At 46.4% G+C, this 27,252-nt stretch overlaps 1 protein-coding gene across 1 annotated transcript in view; it reads right to left on the bottom strand.

Annotated features, from left to right (window-relative positions):
- Positions 1-26,286, bottom strand: part of LOC140846981 (zinc finger protein 541-like) — a 50,983-nt gene extending 24,697 nt beyond the window's left edge. Inside the window, 6 exon segments of the mRNA XM_073225598.1 lie at positions 1,510-2,161; positions 4,022-4,265; positions 6,868-7,271; positions 19,111-19,262; positions 25,030-25,182; positions 25,776-26,286. Of these exon segments, the coding sequence (XP_073081699.1) occupies positions 1,510-2,161; positions 4,022-4,265; positions 6,868-7,174 (1,203 nt within the window). The 5' untranslated portion in view covers positions 7,175-7,271; positions 19,111-19,262; positions 25,030-25,182; positions 25,776-26,286.
- Between the last annotated feature and the right edge of the window lie 966 nt (positions 26,287-27,252).

The raw sequence follows: 27,252 nt of genomic DNA on the forward strand, positions 1-27,252 counted from the left end.
TTCTTGGATGACACAGAAAAAGAACAAACTGGACTTATCACAACTGAAAACTTCTCTGCATCAAGGGACACCATCAAGAAAGTAAGATCCCACAGAATGGGAGAGTCATTACACGTTATATGTCTCATAAGGGCCTTGTATGTACAGCTCAACAAAACTCAAATAACCCAGTTCAAAAATGCGCAAAGGATATGAACAGACACCAAACCGAAGACATATGAATGGCCGATAAGCACATGAAAAGATGCTCAGCACCACCAGCCATTAGAGCCTCGTGAGTCAGACCATGATGAGGTAGCACCTCACATCCATTAGAATGGCTATGGTTAAAAAAACATAATTGGGCAATAGCAAGTGCTGATGAGGCTGTGGAGAAATCGGAGCCCTCGTCCCCCAAGGATGGGGATGTGAAATGACGTAACTGCTTTGAAAAAGCCGGGCAGCTTCTCAGACGGTTAAACACAGAGCTACCCCATGAACTAATAATTCCACTCCTAGGTAATTTTTGAGAGAAATGAAAATGTATGCCCCACAAAAACTTGTACAAATGCTCACAGAAGCACTATTCACGATAGCCAAGTGGAAAGAACCCAAATGGCGATCAACTGATGAATAAATAAACAAAATGTGATGTATCCACACAATGCAGTATTACTCAGCCATAAAAAGGAGCGAAGCCCGGCATATGCTACAACATGAACTTTGAAAACATTATGCTGAGTGGAAGAAGGCAGACATGAAAGGCCACAGTGTATGATTTCTATTATATGAGATGTCCAGAGTAGGCAAATCCATAGAGACAGAGGTAGATTCATGGTGCCAGGGACTGGGAGGTTATGGGGAGTCCTGGGGGGACAACTAAGGGTGTGGGGTTAATTTCTGGCGTGATGAAAATGTTCTGGAAAAAGTGGTAATGGTGCACAACCTTCTTGAGTATATTAAAAGTCACCAGATGGTGTGATTTAAAATGGTTAGATGGCACACGAATATTAAAGCTGTTTAAAAAAAAAAGGATGCAGCTTTTGGGTGCTAAACCTGAGCACGTCGCAAAGAGAAGCAGCTGACCGCCTGGCGCCCAGGTCCTCATGGCCACCAGCTGGCAAGGAACCAGGCTAGTGCTGCACAAGTGCTGACACATGTGGGCACCCATGCCCCACAGCCAGAGATGGCATCTCATGCAGGAATACTGAGGGGGAAGGAACTCTACCTTTCTATCCTCTGGAGAATTTGAGGGGCAAACCCAGAAGGAAGAGATGGGCAAAAGGAGGGCAAGCAGAAAAAACTCAGTGAGGAAAGGTGACACAGGGCGTCCCAGTGACACTGCAAAGCCTTCATCCTGGCTTTTCTGTGGGGGAAGTTGGGGGGGGGGGCACGATCTCCCTGAACCTTCACTTCCCTCTGTAAAACTGCGTCTGAGGACGCACGGGCACTAAGTAAAATGCCTGGACAACTCAAATTCGGAAGAAAGTGATGAGTGAGACTCTCATCTCACAGCATAAAGTCAGGTACTTGGATCCTGTTGGATATTGTCAGCTTGGACTTTGAGTCCTGTGGGGGGTCCACCGAAGGCCCAGCCTCCTGCCTGCTCTCCAGGGTGGGCGGCAGCTGGGGTGGCCGCTCCGACTCAGCTGGGTGTGGACCACCATCCTCTGCTACCCTGCAGTGAACGGCTGTGAACCCAGCGGCGGGCTCCTTCCACAGGGGATGACACTCCTTGGCAACATCAGTGCCCAGGGTCCCTGGGGCCGCTGGGGTGCAGGTGTAGGGCCCCAGTGAGGGTGGGGAGGGACAGGCTGTGTTTTTCCCTTCCCCATCATATGAGGGCCCAGCCAGGACCGGGCCGAGAGAAGAGATCTCCTGGTGGACTGTGCTGCTTACAATAGAGCACAGAGGCTCTCGGTTGGGCAAAAGGGGGCCCGGGGTCCTGGCTTCTGGAGGCACCAGGGACCGCAGGCCATGAGCAGGCTGGCTGGCCACCTTGTGGGCAGGAGAGGAGGCCCCACAGGCTTCTTCATTGGCGGGGGCCTCCTTCAGGATGCACAAGCCGTGCTGGACCTCGTCGTGCCGGCGCAGGGAGCGGTCATCACAGTAGCTCTTGCTGCAGCCCTGCTCCATGCACACAAAGGGCTTGTTCTTCTGGTGGGTGAGCATGTGCCTCGTCCTGGAGTCACACACGAGAAGGGAGTCAGAGGTCACTGGGGCTCAGCCTCCCACTGCAGGGTCCCGAGCCTGACTCCCCCCACAGTGCTCCCAAGGGGCAGTGGAGCTGAGAAACACAGTTCAGAACCTGCACTAAGCCCCCAGCTACGGTCAAAGTATCTGGAAGGGGTGCCCCTCTCCCTCACCATTAAGCAAACCCCTTATCTGAGAGAAAAATCAACAGAAGCCAGGCCAGAGTTCCCCAGAATGGGTTCCCCAGGAACACCAGTCCTCCACAGTTGCTCCCTGAGAACTTGGGCTCAGCTGGCAAGTCCGTTGTGACAAAACACCATTTGCTTCTTGGAGGTTCACGGGAGTAAAAGCCACATAGCAGGTAGATAGATAGAGGGTCATCTATTTAACTTGCCATGTCTCTGAAACATAGTTGCCCACAGAACTGTTTTTTGAAATAGCCCCTCTTTGCACCCTTAAGAACCAAAGTTTTACAGAATACATTTTAGGAAAAGCTAATTTCAGGAGGATCCTGCCTTTATCAAAGGAGTCCTTCCCCTACCATAGAATTCCTATAAGGAGACAGCTGCCTGAAAACCCGCACAGGAAAAAATACAATTTACAGATGCACAAACAGAACTTTCTAGAAAACAGCCAAATGTGCCTCCTATAATATAAATGAGTACAAATATGCACAATGATTATGTCATACTCATATCCACATTAATAACTATAAACAGATGAGAAAATCACCCTCTGCACTCCAAGCAGCCCTAGTCTGGACAGTCCTAATAATACTGCACACGGGACATGTCTGATAAATACAAAGCCCTTCCCTAAAGGTCAGCCCCAGCCTCCATCGGAGGAGAGTGGGAGAGACCCAATCTCCAGGTCCCCTGTTAACCGATCTGTGACATGAGCAAATCCCGGCCTTTCCCTGGGGGGCTTGGTGAGAGGATGAGTCGGAAGGTGGGTCAGTCAAAGCCCTGTGGGAAGGCCAGGACCATATAAAATGCAATGGACTCTAGCTCTATCCATGTTGTTGCAAATGGTAGGGATAAGGGGGTGGTGGGAGAAGAAAGGGGGCATTACGATTAGCATGTATAATGTGGGGGACATGGGGTGGGCTATACAGCACAGAGACGACAAGTAGTGATTCTACAGCATCTTACTATGCTGATGGACAGTGACTGTAATGGGGTTTGTGGGGGGGACTTGGTGAAGGGGGGAGACTAGTAAACAATGTTCTTCATGTAATTGTAGATTAATGATAACAACAACAACAAAAAAGCAATGGACTGCTGTCTCCCACTTGCCAGTCTCTTGGTTTGAGAAAGTCTGTCTGTCCTTCCTCACTAGCAGGAAAAGCTTATCATTTACCAGACATTAGGAAGAAAAGGAATTCTGCTCCAGACTCTTTTAATGGGCTTTCTTTTCAAAATCAAGAGTTAAAAATAATAATAATAAGGAGTTAAAAAAGACAAGAGTCTCTCATGCCCTGTGGAGTCCAGGTACATGTTCCTCATATAAACACGGGCTGGTTCTCCTCAGGCACCCACCACTGTCTCCAAACATTTCTCTATAAAGTTAACCCGACTCCCTCCATGGCAACATTGCCTCGGGACGTGCCGTCTGCAAATCAAGGCAGTGATTTTCTCATTGGTAGACTTTGGGGGCTTGGAAGGGTGACCTCTTCAGGGCATTGCCAGACCTGTCCCCAGACACGGAGTTCGCATCTAAGCACGGGTCACAGGGACCCAACACTGACAGGGTGTGTTGGGCTCATCTGGGAGGTGATGAGAATGACCTAGGAACATGCCCCCCGACCCCAGGCCCCTACACAGACGTTGGTGACCAGACTCCTACATACAGGTGGTCCTTGCGCTTAAAGGCCTTGCTGCAGATTCCGCAAACGTGTTTCCGTTCCTGGCTGTGCGTGAGGTAGTGCTTGCTCCGGGAGCTGGTGCTGCTGAACACCTTCCCGCAGACGCTGCAGTCCAGAAGCAGCTTCTGAGGCGAAGTGTGATGCTGCTCTTCTTTCCCTGCGCTCCCGGAGGTGGCCCTGCCTCCTTCGTCACCATCTCTAGGCACCTGAAGCATGGCCAGCCTCAGGTCTAAACAAACAGAAGGAGACAGCCCACATTAGAGACACCTGGGGACATGGAAGAGCTCGGCTAAAGCGCTCCCTGACACTTAGAACCACAGCAGACGCGGGAAGAGAGGCCCGGGATCCCTTTCTCCATCTCCAGCACCTTTACCCACAGAGAAAACAAGGCCTAGACTGGGGAGTGGGGAGAGTAAGGACCCTGGCCCGGCCACGCTGCAGGACGGCGCCCAGTCAGAGGCCACACTCAGGACAGTTGTGGCCTGGAAGGCTTCTAAAGACTAGGGTGCTGTGGCTGCAAGGGCTTTATGACACCATTTATCTGGGACTCCGCAGAGGTGGGATCCAAGAATCCAACAGGCCAGCTTGTGGGGAGTGGAGGGGCTCAGCTTCAGGAGCCAGAGTGCTCAGCCTCTGAGCCTGAGACCCAGCGGAGAGACCCAGCAGCAAGGAGCCCGGATGGGGTCTCCAGGCCCGGCCTCTCGTCCCGACCTGCCTCTGGCCGCTGCCTCCTGTGACTTCACCTGCCTGATCTACATTCTCCTCCTGTGGGAAATCACTGTCCCCAGCGGTCAAATGATTCCAACAGTTTAAATGAGGAAAAACAGGACTCCTTCCGGGGCAAGTCCCCAGCCTTGCTGAGTTACTTTTAAAATGCTCATTAAAGCAATTTAATTAAACTAGAAAACAAAGTGTTGTTTCAAAAAATTAGCAAGGACCCTGACAAAGAGGCAAACGAGTCACTGGCCCAGAAAGCCGCCTGCCCTTCCCAGGAGGCAGGGTTCTAGGCGCTCTCCAACTGTGTGCGTTCCCTGACGGACAAACCCACTGCTAGGAATACGCTCAAAGAACCAATCCAAGAGAAAACACGTATGTAAGAGGTTGCTCACAGAAACAGTGCAACAGTCTAACCAGCAAGAATATGGTCAACCAATACAATGGAATAATCGTTACAACGATGACTGAATATTCTACCTTTACATATGAAAGCAAATATACTAAGGTTTAAAATTTTCAAATAGAAATGTCCACTTAATTTCTGCAAAACCATGTCTTTCTGAGTGACTTCACCCATGTTTTAAAAAATCTATGTGTGGGAGCCAGGGTGGGGATTTTTCCTGTTACTCTTCTTCATTTCTAGGTTTTCTTAAATAAATATGCATTACTTTTCTAACTTAAAAATTAAAATTAATATAAGTATATGCATTTGTGAATTTAAGTTATGTAAGTATTAAAAAAACAAAGAGTTAAAACTTAATGTTCAGTGGACTTTTTTAATAAGGTTAAAAAATGCAATTTAAAATGAATTTGGAAATGTTGAACTAGGTTAATGATTGTAACATTTTTCAGTGGGGCGCATGGATCGGTATGAAAATCTGGTGAAAGCTGCAGTTTGTCTGGCAGCAAAATGCACACATGTGCACACGCTTTTTTTTTTGTATCATCAATCTAAAATTACATGAGGAACATTATGTTTACTAGGCTCCCCCCTTCACCAAGTCCCCCCCACGACCCCCATTACAGTCACCATCCACTAGCGTACTAAGATCCTGTAGAATCACTACCTATCTTCTCTGATATGTGCACATGTTTTAACACTGGCATTTTCATGTTAATTTCTGTGGATGGGGTTGAGAACCCCAATTACTGTACCCACAGGCCTGTCCAGTACCCAGGGCAGCACCACGGATGTCCGAGTTCTAGGAATTTATATTTAGCCACTGTTTCAACACGGGAGCACTGCACCTTGTGTGGAGTGGGGGCCTCGGATGTTTTTCATTTTAGCAAGTCTTCAGGGGGCTTCGTGAGCTGCTTATCCCAACCAGCAGTAATACCTGGTTTGCAGGGCCACTCCAGATGTGGCTTTCCCCGCACGTGGTGTGACTCTCACTCGATCAACCCACCTAAGCATCTTACCTAAGGATATCGTGAAGAGGGCTAAAACAAAAACTGAGTTTATCTTGTGCGGGAAGCCTGAAGGCAAAGCAAAAGGCAACAAGCAAGGTCTCTAATTACTGTCTTAGTTCTCTCTTTGCTGAAGAGAAGACTTAGAACTAAATCAATGGACTGCTGGCATTAACTCAAACAATATCGATAAAAATCTGCGCACTGTCCAGTGCTTTATAACCTACGAGGGGCTTTGACATTCACTTCTTTTGCTTCTGACCGCTGTCACTCTGGGGAAAGCAGAGTGCGTATTATCATCCCCCACTTTGCAGACGAAGACACTGATCCTTAGGAAGAAGAGACAACCAAGGAGCAAATGGACAGGATCCTAGCTCATTCTGCAAACAGGAGAAGAGCTTCTGAGATGTGGCATGGGCAGGAAAGTCTCTCACCAACCGCAAAGGTCTGCCCACTCCACACACAAGATTAGGATATGTCCAAACATCCACATTTCTCAGCATTATTTCCTAGGATCGGTATTCAGTTTCCTTGACTAGTGAATTGGGAACAATGCCCAAGCAGAAAACCAAAAGTTGACTGTCCTTCCCCATTCACCCACAGAAAAGGAAAGTTTCCTTAACCACTCCACACAGAATCAACATGTAGCTAGCCCAGGAAATTTCACACAGCCCACCAGGCCCTGGCACCCAGGTGGACAGCCTCACCCTGTAAAGAAGCCTGAGATTCTGGGTCTGCATACTTCTCCAGCAGCTTCACGGAGTCACGGTCCTCCCCAGAGTACAGGGAGAAAGCATCTAAGTTGTCCTCCAGCACCTTGCTGGGCACATTGGGTGCTGGGAGGCTGGGGTCCATGTCCAAACCACTCAGGCCAGCAGAGAACAGGTCTTGGGAGCTGGGACCCAGATCCTGGTTGAGGGCATTGCTGCAGTTGAGTCCTTGACTCTCAGAAAATGAAGGGAGGTGTATCTCGGATGGAAGGGCACCCTCCTCCTCTGTGCTGTTCTGGTCCATGGCTCTCTGCTGCCAAATCTTGGCCAAGAGCTACTCTCCAGACGAGCGAGGCTTGTAAGGAATCGGGGAGGAGAGATCCCTCGGTGGTTTCTAAGTCCTGAAAACAAACAAGGAGGAATCAAAATTATGAGATGGCCATGGAGCATACAGAGCATGGACTTGGACTTCAAACAGACCTGTATCTGGGTCTGTCCTCTGCCATTTAACAGCCATGTGAACACAGGGAATTCACTTAAGCTCCACAAGCCTATTTCCTCATCTGTAAGTTGGGCCTAAGAGTACCTCCATCATAAAGTGGTTGTTGGGAATGAATTAAAAGATTTCCAGCAACTTAATGGACTGAACCGACCTTCTTCTCCAGCAATGAACACATACAAATATGACAAAAGATAATTTTTAATACATAGCCAAGCTCAAGAGACAGGTAAAACCCCAAGTTGCCAGGAAAAATGCAAAAACTCAAAGACGACTTGGAGGTACAAGCTCGGGTCTGCCTTAGGGGAAAATCAGACTCAGATACAGCACTCGGAGCTGTCGCCCAATATGGCAGCCACAAGGCATATGTGGCTCTGAAGCACTTGAACTGTGGAAGGCCCAAGTTGAGGCACACTGTGAGTATAAAATACACAGTTGATTTAGATTTAATGCAAATCAAAACAAAGAATGTGTCTGTAATGTTTTACATTATTACATGTTGTAGTGGTACTTTAGATATAGTGGGTTAAATGTCATTAAAATTAATTTTGTCTGCCTCTACTTTTCAATGTGGCTCCTAGAAAATTATAAATTATATATGCCTTATATTAAATTTCTATTACAGAACACTACTTGGAGGCCGGCACCTGGGGTCAAAACAGAGATTAGGAAAAAGGAACAGGACGTTGAGCTCACAGGAAATGAAGACCTGGACCCCAGAAGAGCCATGACATCCACAGGACAGCTAAAGAAATGAAAGAGAAATTCTGCACACAGCCTAGAGAAGCACTCCAAGAACTAAAATAAATAAATAAAAATAAAAACAGGACAATGAAAGATGAGAAAACCGAGCACAAAGCCCAGTTTGAAAAAGACAGATGCACCCCTATGTTTATCGCAGCACTATTTACAATAGCCAAGAAATGGAAGTAACCTAAGTGTCCATCAGTATATGAATGGATAAAGATGTGGTACACATACACAATGGAATATTATTCAGCCATAAGAAGAAAGCAAATCCCACCACTTGCAACAACATGGATGGAGCTAGAGGGTATTATGCTCAGTGAAATAAGCCAGGCAGAGAAAGACAAGTACCAAGTGATTTCACTCATATGTGGAGTATAAGAACAAAGAAAAACTGAAGGAACAAAACAGCAGCAGAATCACAGAACCCAAGAATGGACTAACAGTTACCAAAGGGAAAGGGACTGGGGAGAATGGGAGAGAAGGGAGGGATAAAGGAGGGGAAAAAGAAAGGGGGCATTACGATTAGCATGTATAGTGTGAGGGGGGAGGAATGGGGAGGGCTATGCAATACAGAGAAGACAAGTAGTGATTCTACAACATATTACTATGCTGATCGACAGTGACAGTAATGGGGTTTGTGGGGGAGACTTGGTGAAGGGGTAACCCTAGTAAACATAATGTTGTTTATGTAATTGTAGATTAATGATAACAAAAAATAAAAAGAAAACCCAGCATAAGAAAAGAAAAAGTCACTATGAGACAAGAACAAATATCTTTTCAAAGAAGCAATTGGAATTCCTAGAAATGAAAGGTATTTAAATAAAACCACTGGCAGGTTAAACAGCAGATTAAACAGTGCTAAAGAGGAATGATTAATCAGCAGAGCAATCTGAGGAACTCCCCCCAAAAATAAAGACATGGAAAATATGAATGAGAAATTGAGGAAATATGAGAAGCAGATGCAAAAGTCTCAGGCCTGTGTCTAATAGGGAAATGAGGAAAGAGAAGACACTACAGGAGGACAGAATACTAAGGAGATCATGGAGGAGCTCCCAGGACAGCAGAAGCACATGACGCCAGGCTTAAAGATCTGATTCTTGAAGACATGGGGTTAATAACAACCAATCATTTCAAGGCCAGAGCAGAATAAATAAAAATGAATTCACTCCCTGACATGCAGCAGAACTGCCAAACACTAAAGACAAAGAGGACACCCTAAAAGCTACCAAAAAGAAGCAGCAGATGATTTACAAAGGGAAGATGACTAGCCTGGTGACAAACTTCTCAACAGAAATAACGCTGGAAGGTGTGGAATAATACCATCAGCAGACAAAGGAAAGGTGGGAGCCAGCCCAGAACTCAGCACACAGCAACATCTGTATTTAAGGAGCAATGCAGACTTTTCTCAGTCAAGGCTCAAGAGTTCACAGGTTTCTGAATCATTTGGGAAAAAGAAAGTGACAATGATTGATTTTATATTTTAAGTATAAACTCTAAAGGAATCTTAAGTGTAACTACCAAAAGGAAAGGAATAAACTATGTAGCATCTAAACTAGTAGGATTTATCTCAAGAAAAGAAAAAGAGGGGAAAAAAAGACTCAAATTTCTAAAATCAGAAATTAAAGAGGGGACATCACTAATGACCCTACAAAAACAAAAAGGATTATAAAGGAATACTACAAACAATTACATGCCAACAAATTAGGAAACTTGGATTGAAATGGAGAAATTCCTAGAAAGATACAAATTACCCAAACTGACTCAAGGGGACACAGACTACCTGAGTAGACTTGTATCAAGTAAAAAGATTGAATTCGTAATTTAAAAACTTCCTACCTGTGCCCCCACTGAGAAAAACTTTATCAGAACTCTGGAAAAAAATCAGAGGTTTATAGTAACCAAGTGAACTCCTATCAAGAAAATGGTGAATGGTAGGAGAAGCCTGTGACACTGTAACTTCCCCTGGCGCCATCCCCCTCCCCAGTTCCACAAAAGTTTGAAGACAGCACCCAGTTCCACCTGGGGCCTCCTGGTGTGGGAGGGAGCAGAGACAATCTTGTTCTCAAAGAATCAAAGAACTGATGTCTCTCTTGACCTGGATGGCTCTTGAAAAGCTAACACAAAGGTCTTGCTTTGACTTTGCCTAACCTAGAACTCAGGCAGCAAGTAGAGTAGCCACGGGGATGGCATTTGTTGAAAACATTAAAGCAACTAGGGCAAGTAGTTCTAAAGTTCATATGGAAACACAAAAGACCCCGAATAGCCAAAGCAGTCCTGAGAAGGAAGAATGAAGTCAGAGGGATTACAGTCCCTGACTTCAAGCTCTACTACAAGCCACAGTAATCAAGAGAATTTAGTACAGGCACAAGAACAGACCCATAGACCTGTGGAACAGACTAGAGAGCCCTGATATAAACTCAAGCATATATGGACAATTAATATATGATAAAGGAGCCATGGATATACAATGGGGAAATGACAGCCTCTTCAACAATTGGTGTTGGCAAAACGGGACAGCTACATGCAAGAGAATGAAACTTATTATTGTCTAACCCCATATGCAAAAGGAAACTCAAAATGGATCAAAGACCTGAATGTAAGTCATGAAACCAAAAAACTCTTAGAAGGAAACATAGGCAAAAATCTCTTGAATATAAACATGAGCAACTTTTTCCTGAACGCATCTCCTCAGGCAAAGGATACAAAATAAAAAAACGAATGCATGGGACTACATCATGCTAAAAAGTTTCTGTACAGCAAAGGACAACATCAGCAGAACAAAAAGGCATCCTACAGTATGGGAGAATTTATCTGTAAATGACATATCTGACAAGGGATTAACATCCAAAATATATAAAGAATTCACACACTTCAACACCCAAAAAGCAAATAACTGCATTAAAAAATAGGCAGAGGATATGAACAGACACTTCTCCAAAGAAGGAATTCAGATGGCCAACAGACACATGAAAAGATGTTCCACATTGCTAGTTATCAGGGAAATGCAAAGTAAAACCACAGTGACATATCACCTCACACTAGTTAGGATGGCCAACATAGAAAAGACTAGGAACAACAAATGCGGGCGAGGATGCAGAGAAAGGGAACCCTCCTACACTGCTGGTGGGAATGTAAACTAGCTCAACCATAGTGGAAGCAATATGGAGGTTCTTCAAAAAACTAAAAATAGAAACACCATTTGACCTGGGAATCCCACTCCTTGGAATTCGCCCAAAGAATACAATTTCTCAGACTCAAAAACAGATATGCACCCCTGTGTTTATTGCAGCCCTTTTAAAATAGCCAAGATATGGAAGCAACCTAAGTGTCCATCAGTAGATGAATGGATAAAGAAGATGTGGTACACATACACAATGGAATATTATTCAGCCATAAGAAGAAAACAAATCCTATCATTTATAACAACATGGATGGAGCTAGAGGGTATTATGCTCAGTGAAATAAGCCAGGTGGAGAAAGACAAATGCCAAATGATTTCCCTCACTTGTGAAGTATAACAACGAAGCCAAACTGAAGGAACAAAATAGCAGCAGAATCACAGACTCCAAGAAGGGACTAGATGTTACCAGAGGGGAGGGGTGGGGAGGGCAGGTGGGGAGGGAGGGAGAAGGGGATTGAGGGGTATTATGTTTAGTACACATGGTGTGGGGGATCACGGGGAAACCGGTGTAGCACAGAGAAGGCAAACAGTGACTCTGTGGCATCTTATTACACTGATGGACAGTGACTGCAATGGAGTGTGGGGAGGGTCTTGATAATATGGGTGAATGTAGTAACCACACTTTTTTCACTTGAAACCCTCATAAGAATATATATCAATAATAACTTAATAAAAAAATTTTTTTAAATAATGGAAAGAGGCTTCACTGACAGCATGTGACAAAGAACAGTCTAAAGAAATAGTCTAGAAAAGTCCCTAAACACAGTTACAACCACGAGGAAGAGCAACAGGCAGCCCTGGGGTAGAGGGAAAATCCGACTCCCAGAGCCCCCACGTTGGAATGCTCAACATGGCCAGTTTCTCAACAAAAGGTTACGACGCATGCAAACAAAGATGTTCCATTCACAGGGTCATCCATTTCATACAAAAGGAATCAAACAGATGTGGCCTTTTATGTCTGGCTTCTTTTACCAGTAACCATGGCATTTTTCCGGGTTAATCCACATTTCACAGCATTTACCTACCATTACTTCATCCTTTTTATGACCAGGAAACATTGCATTGTCTGTATAGACCACATTTTCTGCCTCTAGTAGTCTATTGATGGGCATCTGGATTGTTTCCATTTTGGCTTTTATGAATACTTCTATCCACACCTAAACACTTAATAAACATGTACTGACACTGATAACAAATCTGGTGGATGCTAGGATACCAGGAGTTGGGCCTGGACTCCAGGCCATATCAGCGTGTACTGTTTAAAAACTTTTTGTGTTGAGATATAACGGGACAGCTGTGCCCTCAACACCTGCGTTTCACATTGTGCATCTCCCTGTGTGTCTGCGCGTGTAGCCCACCGAGGGAGCTCAAATTCAAAGTTGAATACAGGTCCACAGACCTGGACCACAGCTCTGGGACCTGACTGAGTCCCAGAATTCACAACATGGAGGATTTAGAAAGGTGCATAATGCATACATCGTGTTTTAAATAATCCCCAGGGGGTACAGGACAGCACCTGGTGACCAAATCATAACACCTAGGATGACTCAGAGTAAAGCGGAATAAATAGACTGTAAAGAGCAACATGTGATTCAGGTTTGGCCACCAAAGGAGACTGGGACACCCTGGCATTCTCAGAACTTCCTAGGTTTCTAAACTGCAGAGAAAAGGGTGTGTGTGAACTGTATTAGTTTATATTCAAAGGCAAAATGATTTTCCCTGACAATTCTCAAGTTTCCAATAGTGCTGCTGGAAGCTGTTTTCAGTCCTCTGAGGAGCAAAGAACCCAGCTTTATTCATCTCCCAGTAATAAAACAAGCTGATAAAATATAAAGTAGTATTTTGTAAAATAAGATATTAAGCATTTTCTCCTCATGGATTAGACCAAGTGCTTTACATGCATTCATTCACTCACTCCTCACTACCCAGAGGCTGGTTCTATTATTACTTCCATTTTACAGAGAAGGAAAGGGACTCTAAGAGGACAAGTAATCTGTCCAAAGTCATGCACTTAACAAGTACTTGAGCCAGATCTTAAACCCAGATAATTTGACTTTAGAGCTGTGTGCTTATCCACCACACAACACTGATTCCTTATCAAATAAATAAACGGCAGACCACATTGTGTACCCGTTAAACTAGAAAACACAAGAGGTTCTGGGTGGGGCCAGGGCGGGAGACAGACTGTCTCTGGAATCCCCCAACGCTTGAATCACCTGCTTTCCAGCATACTCCCAAAGTCCATAGAACACATCAGTCTGGTTACAACCTCAGGCAAGCAAACCCAAAGTCCAAAGGCCGTGCTTTTCCACATAGTAAAGCAAGCACCCCTAAGCCGATATTGAATTTACTTGGGTTCTGTCATCACACAAATTCAATTCATCAAGTGTCAGCACCTTCCATGTCCCTATGGGGCAGGGTCTGTGGTGCCCTGGATCCTTGTAGGTATCCTCAAGGGTCCAGATACTCTTTCCAAGAATTTTATATGTGTTTCCATTTTAAGAATTACCTAAAAGAAAAAAATCAGTGTATCTAGATGACTGGATTAACACTCTATAACCAAGTGCTACCATTTGGTTTCAATGCCTAGGGTATGTTTACAATGGCACTAAGGCCAACAAGGACTATTTTTACTGCCACAGGCTAATGAGAAGCTAGAGGTGGATTTAGCTCATTGTAATGCCTTTGGCTCAATTAAAAGCCAACAGGCATCCTGGTACAAATGGAGGTTTTACTGTAGTTCAAACTGAGAAAGGATGGAAGAATTGAGACATCACAGGGTCTGCTAAATGCAGAAGGCCTCAGTGTGGCAGTCGGGAAAGTAGTTGTTTCAAGGAAGCAGCTAAATTTCAGCAAAATAGCATGTTTGTATTTTGAATTACATTGGCTCGGTTGCTTGGCTTGTGTTTAACTGCATGCTGACTTTATAGTAGAGAGAACTGTATAACACAAGAACTGTAAGCTGTAAGAATATAAGCCTTCTTTCATCAACATTTTTGCCTTGTTTAAAAAAAATTTAAGTCAACACTGGGGACCCAATGCAATTTCAATTTTTTTCTTTTAAAACAGGGTCATCACTCCATGACTGGTGGGGTAGGAAGAGAAAGAAGTCTGTGAAATGCTACCTTTTGGTGGTGGTGGGGGCGGTAACCTCCCATATGGTTCTAGACTGCAGCAGTAAGTCCACACTAGATAAATAATGTTTACTGTGGCATTGTTTGGAGGGAGGGGAAAATCTGAATGTTTACCTGGTTTACAAAGATGTTTTGTTTAGCCTGCAGTAAATTTAAATATTTTCTACTAGTTATCAAATTGAAAAATCTGTCTGTCTTGAGTTCTTTTGGATAGCGTATTACTCTCCAGAAGAACTTTCTGTACTTACAGAAATGTTCTAAATCCGCACTAATGATAGCCATGAGCCACAGAGCTAAGGAATACCTAGAAATGCAGCTGGTGCAACTGAGTGACTATTTATTTTATTTTAATTCAGTTTAAATTTATATAGCTACAAGTGGCTAGTGCCTACCAAATTGGGCACTACAGATTAAGAGATTCTATGTTAACTAAGGCTCCCAACTTGTATTTAAAATTCTGGGGAAAAAAATCTGAGCATCTGTCAACACTGAGTCCACATTCCTGTAAAGTAACAACTGGCTGGAGCTAAGAAGCTGTAGCTACTTTAGACAGAGCATGCCCCCATCAGTTTGCCACAGTCTTCACCACTCCCTGTTCTCTCACACCCACTCACCCTCTCATTTATATGCCCTGCCAGGCCTCTAGAAGCATCTGAATTCAAAACACTGATTTGTGTGGTTTCCTTTAAACAACATCTCTTTACTCAGTTTTGCCAAATGAACCCTTCAAAATCAGGCCTAAATGCCCCCTCGACCTAGAGAATACTGTTAACATAACACAGTCCAAGGTTATTTCTTCTTCCTCTGAACTCCAATAAACACTTGTCTCATAATGCATTTAACACTAATCCCAAATGGACTCAGAATTTATCTTTCGGGTTCTTCAATTTTCTCCAGACTATAAGCTCTAGGTGGCTGTGACTCTGCTTTATGTGTATATATTTCTCATAAAATCTTGGCTGGGACAGAACTCTGATCAAAGAAGGCTCTCAGCAGCCATTTCACTGAAAAGTGACAGGATTCCAATGTTACACCTCTCTTCCTCTCTGAAAAGCCCGAACCTGTTGGACCATCAGCCTTTTTTAACCCAAGTGTCACCCTATTTTTTCCCTCTGCATCGCTGATGCAGGGAGGAAGTGATCATGTTTGAGTAACAGCAGGCTGTGGGGAGCTGCATGAAAGGACAGACCTGCACCTTTTAGCGTATGAAAGTTTTTCCTGATTTCCCCACTTCTAACATTGTTAAAATACATGGGCCTGGGCGCGCGGCTGCGGTTCCGGGCGGGCGCGGGGCAGCGGGCCTGGCCTCCCCAGGACAAGCCATGGGTGCGCCGGGGCGACGCGCCCGCCGCGGAGCGACCCGCATCCGCAGCCCCCGGCGCGCGGGCGGACGGCTCTGAGCGGGGGCGGCAGCGCCGGGAGCTGGTGCAGCCGAGGACTCCTCGGAACCGCCCCGGGCGCCCCTCTCCGGCCGGCCGCGGCGACCGGAACCCTCCACAAAGGACCCGGCGACTGCGGGAGGCCCGGAAGGGGGGGCACGTCGCCGCGCGAGCTGCCAGGTCCTGGCGAATGCCCTCCAGCCCGTAGCCCGTCTTCTCTCCGGGTCCCTGTCCCCTGGCCTAGACGCGGCAGTTCGCACGCCCCCTGCCACCTTTCTGCCAGTATTGATTCCCAGCTGGAGTGCCTTCTGAAATGCTGTGTGTTTGCGAAAGCCTCCCCACATGCCATTTCCCCCTCTAAGGTCCAAGCAGCCTAGCTCACAGAGTGGCAAAGACACAATGAGAACAGAGCTGAGAAAATCCTTGAGCAAGTTAAAAGAGCTTCCTTCAAGATGATAATCATCCGGAGTTAAGCACAGGGCTAGTCTGTAGGTTGAGAATCATAAGTGAATCTCAACACTGGATTCGGGGGACTAACCTGGAGTCTTTTAAAAGCTGGACTAATCAGATTTAGTTGCCTGGGGCAGAGTCTGAACATGGGCGGGAGCTTAGAAACCAACCCCAAGGAAGGTTCTCTGTGCAGTGGTTAGTGAAAAGCAGGAAAACATCGTTGGAAATTAAATAAGACCTCCATGCTGTTTGTTGGAGTCTCTGGAATGCGAAATTGTGAGCACGCCTGGCCTTTCACCAGCTCACCTCCACCAACCACTTGTTGGCACCATGGAGCCTCAGCCTCAGCCACGATTTATAACCTGAATTTTCCCAGGCACAGAAGCCTGTCCAGTGATACAGCCACGGCCGCATGAAGATTTCATGGTGGATCTCAGAAGTGATGGCGGCGGTCATCAGGAAAGAGAGAACAACAAGGGAAAAGAGAGGGGTAGGCGATGCTGGGGGGTGGGAGGGAGCTTGGGGCCTGCATGGGAGACACAGGGCAGAGGACTGGGGAGAAGTTGTGTGTGACTGATTGACCTGGTTTTGTTTAGGGTCTGTTTTGTGTTGCCAACACTTTCTTTTAAAATTGTTTGGAATTAGGTGTCACAATTTAAATACTGGAATTGCACTTAGAGTGATTTCTGGCAGTTTTTGATAAAAGAGGATCTGGCTTACTCCTCTTGAAGTAGCTGGGCCACTGTTCCCCAGGACTTCCTGCCCTGTCTGCTTCGCTCACCACCCCTGCCTAACTGGGTCCTGGCTGTGTTTGTTTTTAACCCTTAGTCTGCACGTGAAAGTTCCCTGGAGAGCATTTAAAACATCCATGCTTGGGTCCTCAAGGGGATTCCTATGTCTAGTAGGTATTTAGGACTAGTCTAGTCACCTATGCAAAAGATTTGTTCTCAAGTCCATCTCCTTATCTCTGAAAATGATGCATTAAGAAACAGTCTGTAGAATCATAAATTTAGAGACTTCAGAACTGGGAGAGATCTTTGAAAGAGCATTAGTTTCTGATCTTCCTGTTTTAAGGTTTAGAAGACCAAGACTCAGAAAGAAGAAAAAAATTGTTCAAGGATTGTAACATTCATTTGCTGTTGGATTTTAGTGTCTTTTCTCTTTTCAAATAAAGGCATATTTTTAAATGTTAAAAAACAAAACAAAACATGGGCCTGTCCACTCCTAGCAAATTGCCCTACGGATGCAGGAGCCCAGTATGAAAAAAACGTATGCACCCATATGTTTTTTGCAGCACTATTTACAATAGCCAAGAAATGGAAGCAACCTAAGTGCGCCCATCAATAGATGAATGGATGAAGAACATGTGGTACACATACACAATGGAATATTATTCAGCCATAAGAAGAAAACAAATCCTACCATTTGCAACAACATGGAAGGAGCTAGAGGGTATTATGCTCAGTGAAATAAGCCAGGCGGAGAAACACAAGTACCAAATGATTTCACTCATATGTGGAGTATAAGAACAAAGCAAAAACTGAGGGAACAAAACAGCAGCAAAATCACAGAACCCAAGAAGATAATTGGGAAATTACCAAAGGGAAAGGGACTGGGGAGGATGGGTGGGAAGTGAGGGATAAGGAGTCGAGGGGGAGGGAAGAAAGGAGGCACTAAGATTACCTTGTATAATGTGGGGGGAGGGATGTGCAACACAGAGAAGACAAGTAGTGACTCTACAGCATCTTACTATGCTGATGGACAGTGACTGTAATGGGGTTTGTGGGGGGACTTGGTGAAGGGGGGAGTCTAGTAAATATAATGTTCCTCACGTAATTGTAGATTATTATGCAAAAAAAAGAATTAATAAATATTGTTAAAGTTTATTAGTTTAAACCTGTAATGCAGCAAATATCACCAGATATAGTTCACAGGCAGAACGCCTCTTTGGGGTCTTCCATAATTTTTAAGTGTAGAGAAGTCCTAAGCTCAAGAAGTGTGAGAACTTCGGCCCTAAAGAGAACAAGTCCTGCACATACGCATGTGCACACGGGGGTTTGTATCTGTGTAAGTGTGTCTGACACAGAAAGAAACCATAAACCAAAAATTCGAAACTGGCGGCCAGCAGACATGTTTTGTGAGGGACCTACACTGTCTTTAAATATTTATTAATTCATTGTTAGAATTTTAAAAGTTTCACACAGAGACAATGTTCTAGTCTCTTCACTGAAAAAAAAAATTAGGTTCTGCAAAGTAAAACAGAAGGAAGAAAACAGCAAGACACTCATGGACGCTGACGGGTGACTAGTGGCTATCAAGGAGGAGGGGGTGGGGCCAGTTTGGTGGTGATGTTCAGGGGTGGCGGGGTTTCGATAGGGGGATAAAGAGGCCAATAATTTGCAGTCACAACGTTAGGTGGGCTCAGGGACTGCTGAATCACTGTGACGCACATCTGAAACCAACAAAAGATTGTATATCAACGATACTTTGAAAAAATTAAGTTCTCGCAACACTGTCCTGGAATTTCTATGCGGCGATTTGCTTTGACTGGCGTCGCTTAGGGCGCAGTCTGGTTGATCACACTCAGGGCCTGTAGGTATCCTAAGTTGCTAGCCTGGGCTAGGGAAGGAAAAGGCATTTTTGCAACAAACAATGAAACATAAGCCAATCTATAAATGTCTGCATTCCTCCAAGGAGGTCAACATGCACAATAAATAACCCTTTTCCTTACCTGATTTCCCAAACAGCAATTTTGTAATGATCTCACCACTGCTACAGAGACTTTTGGAGGGATCAGAAACACTCATAAGAAAGAAAGGAATCCACCGAGGAAGGGCGGAAACTCACCAGAAGAGCAAGTGAGGGATCCTCCAGGGAACAGGAGGGCCCAGGTCAGGACCCACAGGGACAGCAACGGTCAGACCACTGGGTATTGTCTCCTGGAACACTGGGTGGTAAATTCAGGATTCGCCAACTTCTTTTGTCCTGAAGAGCAGGTGCTGGAAAGGAAGGGGACAATTCAGAACTTGGGTCCCCAAGGAAGCAAGGACACTGGTGAGAAATTGGAGGAGATGGCAACTCTTAGAAGAAAGGAAGCAATAGCAAATGGGAGAGTTCTAGGTGGGAAAAAGGGTTTTGTTGTTAAGAAAAAGTTGTTTTTTCCTCCTTTCCTATTCCCTCTTTCTGGGGAGGGACCTGGGGATTTTGCTGGGACAAGCCTAACTGGGGTAGAACTGGTGATTAAGAGAGGATTTTGTTGGAGAGTTGGGGAACAGGGTTGGAAAAACAAATATCAGACCAGAGAGAAACTGGGAATGAATGGTTTGTTAATGAGTTCGAAAGATATAACAAAAAATCCTGGGTGGAAAGGAAGGATTTTTGCTGGACAGGGATCCTGGATGGGGGAAAACAAATCTGTGAAGAAAGAAAGACATTTTTTGCTCTAAGTTCCAAAAAGGAGGTGGAGGGTTGTACTCAAGGGATAGAGGGAGATTTTTGTTTTTGCTGGAAGATCCTAAAAAGAAACAAACCTGGGTCCCTGAGATGAGGAGGACTCTTCAGGAGGGAAGAGAATTTTTAGAAGAACGAACCTGGAAGTGGGGGCGGCGAATCCAAGGCCAAGATGCAGAAAGGGCGGAGGTCGGGCAGGGCCCCAGGTACGAGCTGGAGAGCTGCGAGGGGGCAGTTGGGGCCTGGGGGGTGGCGTAGGTAAGAAAAGGGGTGCAGTGGACAGCGGCCGCAGAGTCTTTTCCAAGGGAGAAGGGGCTGCGGGGGTGCAGCGAGGCCCGGAGCCGTTGGGACGGCAGACAGTGCGTGCGTGACGCGGGAAGAGGGGCGCCCACGGCGCCCCCTTTGCCCTTCGAAAGGTTGATAGGCGCCCTCAAAAAGAAATGTACAAATTAGATCTAAAAGGCATAAGAGGCTGAAAATGACTAAGGAGCGAGAAGGTGGATAGAGAGGAAGAGAGGCGGCCGTGGCGACAGCAACCGGGTTTTACCCGCTTCCAGGGGTGGCGCGCCGGGACTCGCGGGTCTCCAAGCGTCCCCCGGTCTCCACAGCGCTGCCCGCCGGCCCGGGGCATCTTGTGAGCTCACCCGCGACGCGGGCACACGTGCGCGGCAACGGCCGCGGACGCCTTGCCCGGCCCGGAGCATCCTCGCGCGCACCTTGCGACGCCCGGGCTCCCCGCGCGTGCGGCCCGGCGGGGCGGCCTCGGCGGCGTTTCGTCCAACGCCGAGGGCGGGGCCGGGCGGGCCCGGGCGGGGCCCGGGCTGGGCCTCCGGCGGGGCGGGGCTCAGCGCGGTTAGGCGCCCGGCGGCGGACGGAAGGGAGGCGGTTGGCCGGGGGAAGGCAGAGCAGAGTAAGGAGCCACCGGGGGACGCCCTGGAACGCGCTGATGCGGAGCTCGCGCCCGTGCGGGCCGCTGGCAGCTGCAGTCCCCGCGAGGAGGGCTTGGCGAGTAGGCGCCCCTCCCGCAGGGCTATGGGGCTCAGCGAGGCGGCCCCACGTGCTCTTCAGGAGGCGGCAGCGGACCACGAGCCCCCAGGCCTGCCCTTCGGGACCTTGGGAAGGCGCGGGGCTGGAGAACCCCTAATGGTGCGGGGCGCGAGCTCACCCGCCTTCCCTTGAGCAAACCCTGAGCCATGTGTGGGTCTGGCCCTGTGCTGAGCAGCGTTGAGGGACAGACAGAAACGGGAAGAGCAGTGGCCGGGTCTGGTCAAGGAGTTTGCTCCCTGGAAGGACACAGGGATCCATTCCTTAGAAATCCAACACTGGAAATCTACAGAGACGACGTACAGTGGTTGCCTTGGGATGGGATGGGGTTGGACTGTAAAGGAGCAAGCATGAGGGGATCCTATTGGGGTGATGCAAATATTCTAAAAGGGACGTTGACGGTTGGACAATCTAGTGAATTCACTAAAATTTGTTGGATTATACACGTACAATGGGTGACTTTTATGGAAATTATACCTCAACGTTTTGTTATTTTCTAAAAATGGATCCCTGGGGTAGACAACAAAAAGAAGGACGGCATTCTACTTTTGGGTTCCTTAATTCAGCAAATACTGTTTACTGAGTTTCTGCTCTCTGCTGAGGTACAGCAGTGTCTGTACCTCAGAGACAAACGTTCCTGCCTAGGCATATATTCCAGAACATCACCGTCCAAAAGAAATACAAGCCCCAAGTGTCAGACACAATTTTACATTTCCTAGTAATCATTTTTTAAAACAAAGGTTACAGAAAAAGGTGAAATCAACTTTAATAAACAATTCAACCTGCAATGTCATTTCAACATTTAATCAATACAAAAAATTTAATGAGATAATTTACTTATTTTGGATTCTTTAAAACCTGGTGTATATTTACATTCACAGGACGTCTCAATTCGGACTAGCCACATCATAGCCACATATAGGGAGTGGCTCTGGTACTCCACAGCATAACTCTAGTGGGGAACAGACAATACCTTATGAACATAATATGGTTATACTTTTTAAAAAAATAAGGAAAGAGGACAGACTGTCAGAGGATACTTCTGTTTTTGGTATCATGAATGTACAATTACTTGAACAACATTGTTACTAGACACCCCCCATTATCAAGTCCCCGCCACATACCGCATTACAGTCACTGTCCATCAGCACAGTAAGATGCTAGAGTCACTACTACTTCGTGTCTCTGTGCTGTACTGCCTTCCCCATGACACCCCCTCCTACATTACGTGTGGTAATTGTAATGCCCCTTTTTCTCCTTCCCACCCATCCTCCCCAGTCCCTTTCCCTTTGGTAACTGTTAGTCCACTCTTGGGTCCTGCACGTCTGATGCTGTCCTGCTCCTTCAGTTTTTTTATTTGTTCTTATACTCCACAGATGAGTGAAATCATTCGGTTCTTGTCTTTCTCTGCTTGGCTTATTTCACTGAGCATAATACCCTCTAGCTCCATCCATGCTGTTGCAAATAGACGTGCAGCTTTTAACCTATGAAAGTTTTTCCTGATTTCCCCACTCCTAACATTGTTAAAAAACATAGGCCTGTCCACTCCTAGGAATTTGCCCTATGAATGCAGGAGCCCAGTTTGAAAAAGACAGATGCACCCCTATGTTTATTGCAGCACTATTTACAATAGCCAAGAAATGGAAGCAACCTAAGTGTCCATCAGTAGATGAATGGATAAAGAAGATGTGGTACACATACACAATGGAATATTATTCAGCCATAAGAAGAAAACAAATCCTACCATTTGCAACAACATCGATGGAGCTAGAGGGTATTATGCTCAGTGAAATAAGCCAGGTGGAGAAAGACTAGTACTGAATGATTTCACTCATATGTGGAGTGTAAGAACAAAGCAAACACTGAAGGAACAAAACAGTAGCAGAATCACAGAACCCAAGAATGGACTAACAGACTGGGGAGGATGGGTGGGAAGGGAGGGATAAGGGTGGGGAAAAAGAATGGGGGCCTTACGATTAGCATGTATAATGTGTGGGGGCGCATGGGGAGGGCTGTGCAACACAGAGAAGACAAGTAGTGATTCTACAGCATCTTACTATGCTGATGGACAGTGACTGTAATGGGGTTTGTGGGGGGGACTTGGTGAAGGGGGAGTCTAGGAAACATAATGTTCAGCATGTACCTATAGATTAAAGATAACAAAATGAAAAAAAACCATAAAAAATAAAATAAAATAAAATGAAAATGGATCAGCCACTGACATTTCTTTTAATGGAGAGATTTCAACTAAATATGTGGATTTCTGGCTTCTCTTAAAAATAACCAGATTTGATATTCCCTGATAGTTATCAATAAGAGAGAGCTGACAGATGGTGCCGTCTCTGGAGAAGGCTGTGGCCTCCAGTTCCCACAGTCCTCACTTATCTTCTTGCCAGGCCCCTATAATAATCATCATCATAATAGTAAGAGTAGAAGCAAACATTTAGAAAGGCTTTATCATATACCAGGCCCTACTCTAACCATGTATGTATCATCTCATTTAATTCCCACAATACCCCTTTGAGGCAATATGCTGTATTATTAACCCTATTTTATGGATGAGGTAGTCTAGAGAAGTTAAGTAACTTACCCCAAATGAAGGTCATGATTCACCCCCAGGTAGTCTGACTTCAAAGCTCTCACACATAACCACTCTACTGTGTTGTAATTCCACACTTGAGGCAGGGACTCCTCTGTAATACTCTGCACCCACATTTTTAAACTGACTAGTCAGGAAAGACTCCCTCCTCTGGCCATCCAACCAATATAATTTTTACCAGAAGTTTAACTCATTTCCTCCGATATCTCATGAAAAGAGCAGATTTAAAGCTTACATTGTGAAAGAGAAAGAAATGGTGCAATCAGTAGCCTCTGACTGTACTTCCCAGGATAATTTCTTACCCAGAATTAACTAAATGAAGAAAAGAGACACCAAAGTTTCTCACTCTAAAAGCTGATCCTAATAGAAGGTGCAAATAAGCACTCAAATCTTGAGGAGCAGTTTTCATGGTGAGGTGGACGGCAATGTGGGGAGCCCCCAGGTCTTCAAGAGTCTTTCAGGAAGTCAACGAGGTCAAAACTATTTTCATAAAAATATCTGCCTTTTTCATTCTCAGGGAAACTTTGCAGAGGCTACATGACATAACCAAAGAGGCTGAATACAAAAGCAGTTATAAGAAACAACTATAAAACAATGCTATTATTCTCACTAAATTTTTTGTTTTCTGAAACAGTCTTTTAATAAAAATGTCAATTATGTTAACATAGAATTGGTCTACTATTGCTATTTAAAAATGAATTAAAAATATTATTAGTTTAAACTTGTAATGCAGCAAATGTCAGCAGATAGACTTCACATGCAGAATGCCTCTTTGGGGTCTTCCATAATAAAGTGTAGACAAGTCCTAAGATCAAGAAGTTTGAGAACTTTGGCCCTAAAGAGAACAAGTCCTGCATATACGCATATGCCCAGGGGTATATGTATCTGTGTAAGTGTGTCTAACACAGAAAGAAACCCTAAAATAAAACTTCTAAACTGGCGGCCACCGGACAAGTTTTGTAAGGGGCTTACACTGTCTTTAAATATTCATTAAACTTGTCAGCATTTTTAAAGATCAAAAGGTTCCACACAGAGACAGGTTTCTGGTCTCTTCACCAAAAAAAAAAAAAAAAAAAATTAAGTTCTGCAAAGCAAAACAGAAGAAAACAGCACTACACTCATGGACACTGAGAGGTGACAAGTGGTTACCAAGGGGGAGGGGTTGGGGCCAGTGAGGTGGGTGGGGGGTACAGCGATAGGGGAGTAAAGGAGCCCAGTAGTTTGCAGTCACAATGTTAGGGGGTCACAGGGACTGCTAAACCACTGTGATGTATATTTGAAACCAACATTAGATTGTATATCAACAATAATTTTAAAAAATTAAGTTCTCACAACACTGTCCTGGCTTTTCTACACGGCCATTTACATTGACTGGCGTAGCTTAGGGCGCAGTCTGGTATACCACACTCAGGGCCTTAGATATCTTAAGTTGCTACCCGGGGCTAGAGAAGGAAAAGGCGTTTTTGCAATAAACAAGGAAACATAAGCCAGCCTAATAAATGTCTGCATTCCTCCAGAGAGAGGTCAACATGCACAACAAATAACCCCTTTGCTTATCTGATTTCCCAAACAGCAATTCTGTAATGATCTCACTACTGGTACAGAGATTTTTGGAGGGATGAGAAACACTTCCGAGAAAGAAAGGAATCCACCGAGGAAGGGTGAAAACTCACCTGAAGAGCAAGTGAGGGATCCTCCAGGGAACAGGAGGGCCCAGGTCAGGACCCACAGGGACAGCAACGGTCAGACCACTGGGTACTGCCTCCTGGAACGCCGGGTGGTAAATTCAGGATTCGTCCAACTTCTTTTGTCCTGAAGAGCAGATGCTGGAAAGGAAGGGGACAATTCAGAACTTGGGTCCCCAAGGAAGCAAGGACACTGGTGAGATATTGGAGGAGATGGCAACTTTTAGAAGAAAGGAAGCAACAGCAAATCGGAGAGGTCTAGGTGGGAGAAAGGGTTTTGTTGTTAAAAAAAGGTTGTTTTTTCCTCCTTTCCTTTCTCCCCTTTCTGGGGAGGGACCTGGGGATTTTGCTGGGACAAGCCTAACTGGGGTAGAACTGGTGATCAACAGAGGCTTTTGTTGGAGAGTCGGGGAAGAGGGTTGGGAAAACAAATTATCAAACCACAGAGAAACTGGGAATGAATGGTTTGTTAATGAGTTGGAAAGATATACCAAAAAATCCTTGGCGGAAAGGAAGGATTTTTGCTGGACAGCGATCCTGGATGGGGGGGAAACAAATCTGTGAAGAAAGAAAGACATTTTTTGCTCCAAGTTCCAAAAAGGAGGAGGAGGATTGTACTCAAGGGATAGAGGGAGATTTTTGTTTTTGCTGGAAGATCCTAAAAAGAAACAAACCTGGGTCCCCGAGATGAGGAGGACTCTTCAGGAGGAAAGAGAATTTTTAGAAGAACGAACCTGGAAGTGGAGGACGGCGAATCCAACGCCAAGATGCAGAAAGGGCGGAGGTCGGGCAGAGCCCCAGGTACGAGCTGGAGAGCTGCGAGGGGGCAGTTGGGGCCTCGGGGGCACGGCGTAGGTAAGAAAAGGGGTGCAGTGGCCAGCGGCCGCGGAGTATTCTCCAAGGGAGAAGCGGCTGCGGGGGTGCAGCGAGGCCCGGAGCCGTTGGGACGGCAGACAGTGCGTGCGTGACGCGGGGAGAGGGGCGCCCACGGCGCCCCCTTTGCCCTTCGAAAGCTTGATGGGCGCCCTCAAAAAGAAATGTACAAACAAATTAGATTTGAAAGGGATAAGAGGCTGAAAATGACTAAGGAGCGAGAAGGTGGATAGAGAGGAAGAGAGGCGGCCCTGGCGGCAGCAACCGGGTTTTGCCCGCTTCCGGGGATCGCGCGCCGGGACTCGCGCGTCTCCAAGCGTCCCCGGTCTCCACAGCGCTGCACGCCGGCCGGGCACTCTCGCGCTGCCGGGCCTGCCCCCGGGGCATCTTGTGAGATCACCCGCGACGCGGGCACGCGTGTGCGGCAACGGCCGCGGCCGCCTTGCCCGGCCCGGAGCATCCTCGCGCGCACCTTGCGACGCCCGGGCTCCCCGCGCGTGCGGCCCGGCGGGGCGGCCTCGGCGGCGGGGCTCAGCGCGGTTAGGCGCCCGGCGGCGGACGGAAGGGAGGCGGTTGGCCGGGGGAAGGCAGAGCAGGGTTAGGAGCCGCCGGGGGACGCCCCGGAACGCGCTGATGCGGAGCTCGCGCCCATGCGGGCCGCTGGCAGCTGCAGTCCCCGCGAGGAGGGCTTGGGGAGTAGGCGCCCCTCCCGCAGGGCTGTGGGGCTCAGCGAGGGGGCCCCACGTGCTCTTCAGGAGGCGGCAGCGGACCACGAGCCCCCAGGCCTGCCCTTCGGGGCCTTGGGAAGGCGCGGGGCTGGAGAACCCCTAAGGGGGCGGGGTGCGAGCTCACCCGCCTTCCCTTGAGCAAATCCTGAGCCATGTGTGGGTCTGGCCCTGTGCTGAGCAGCGTTGAGGGACAGACAGAAACGGGAGGAGCAATGGCCCGGTCTGGTCAAGGAGTTTGCTCCCTGGAAGGACATAGGGATTCATTCCTTAGAAATCCAACACAGGAAATCTACGGAGACGACGTACAGTGGTTGCCTTGGGATGGGATGGGCATGGACTGTAAAGGAGCATGAGGGGATCCGATTGGGGCGATGCAGATATTCTAAAAGGGAAGTTGACGGTTGGACAATCTGGTGAATTCACTAAAAATTGTTGGATTATACACTTAAAATGGGTGACTTTTATGGAAATTATGCTTCAAAATTTTCTTATTTTTTCATAACGGATCCCTGGGGTAGACAACAAAAAGGACTGGCATTCTACTTTTGGGTTCCTTAATTCAGCAAATATTGCTTACTGAGTTTCTGTTCTCTTCTGAGGTACAGCAGTG

This window comes from Manis javanica, chromosome 17 (genome assembly GCF_040802235.1).
Source record: "Manis javanica isolate MJ-LG chromosome 17, MJ_LKY, whole genome shotgun sequence".
NCBI lineage: Eukaryota > Metazoa > Chordata > Mammalia > Pholidota > Manidae > Manis > Manis javanica.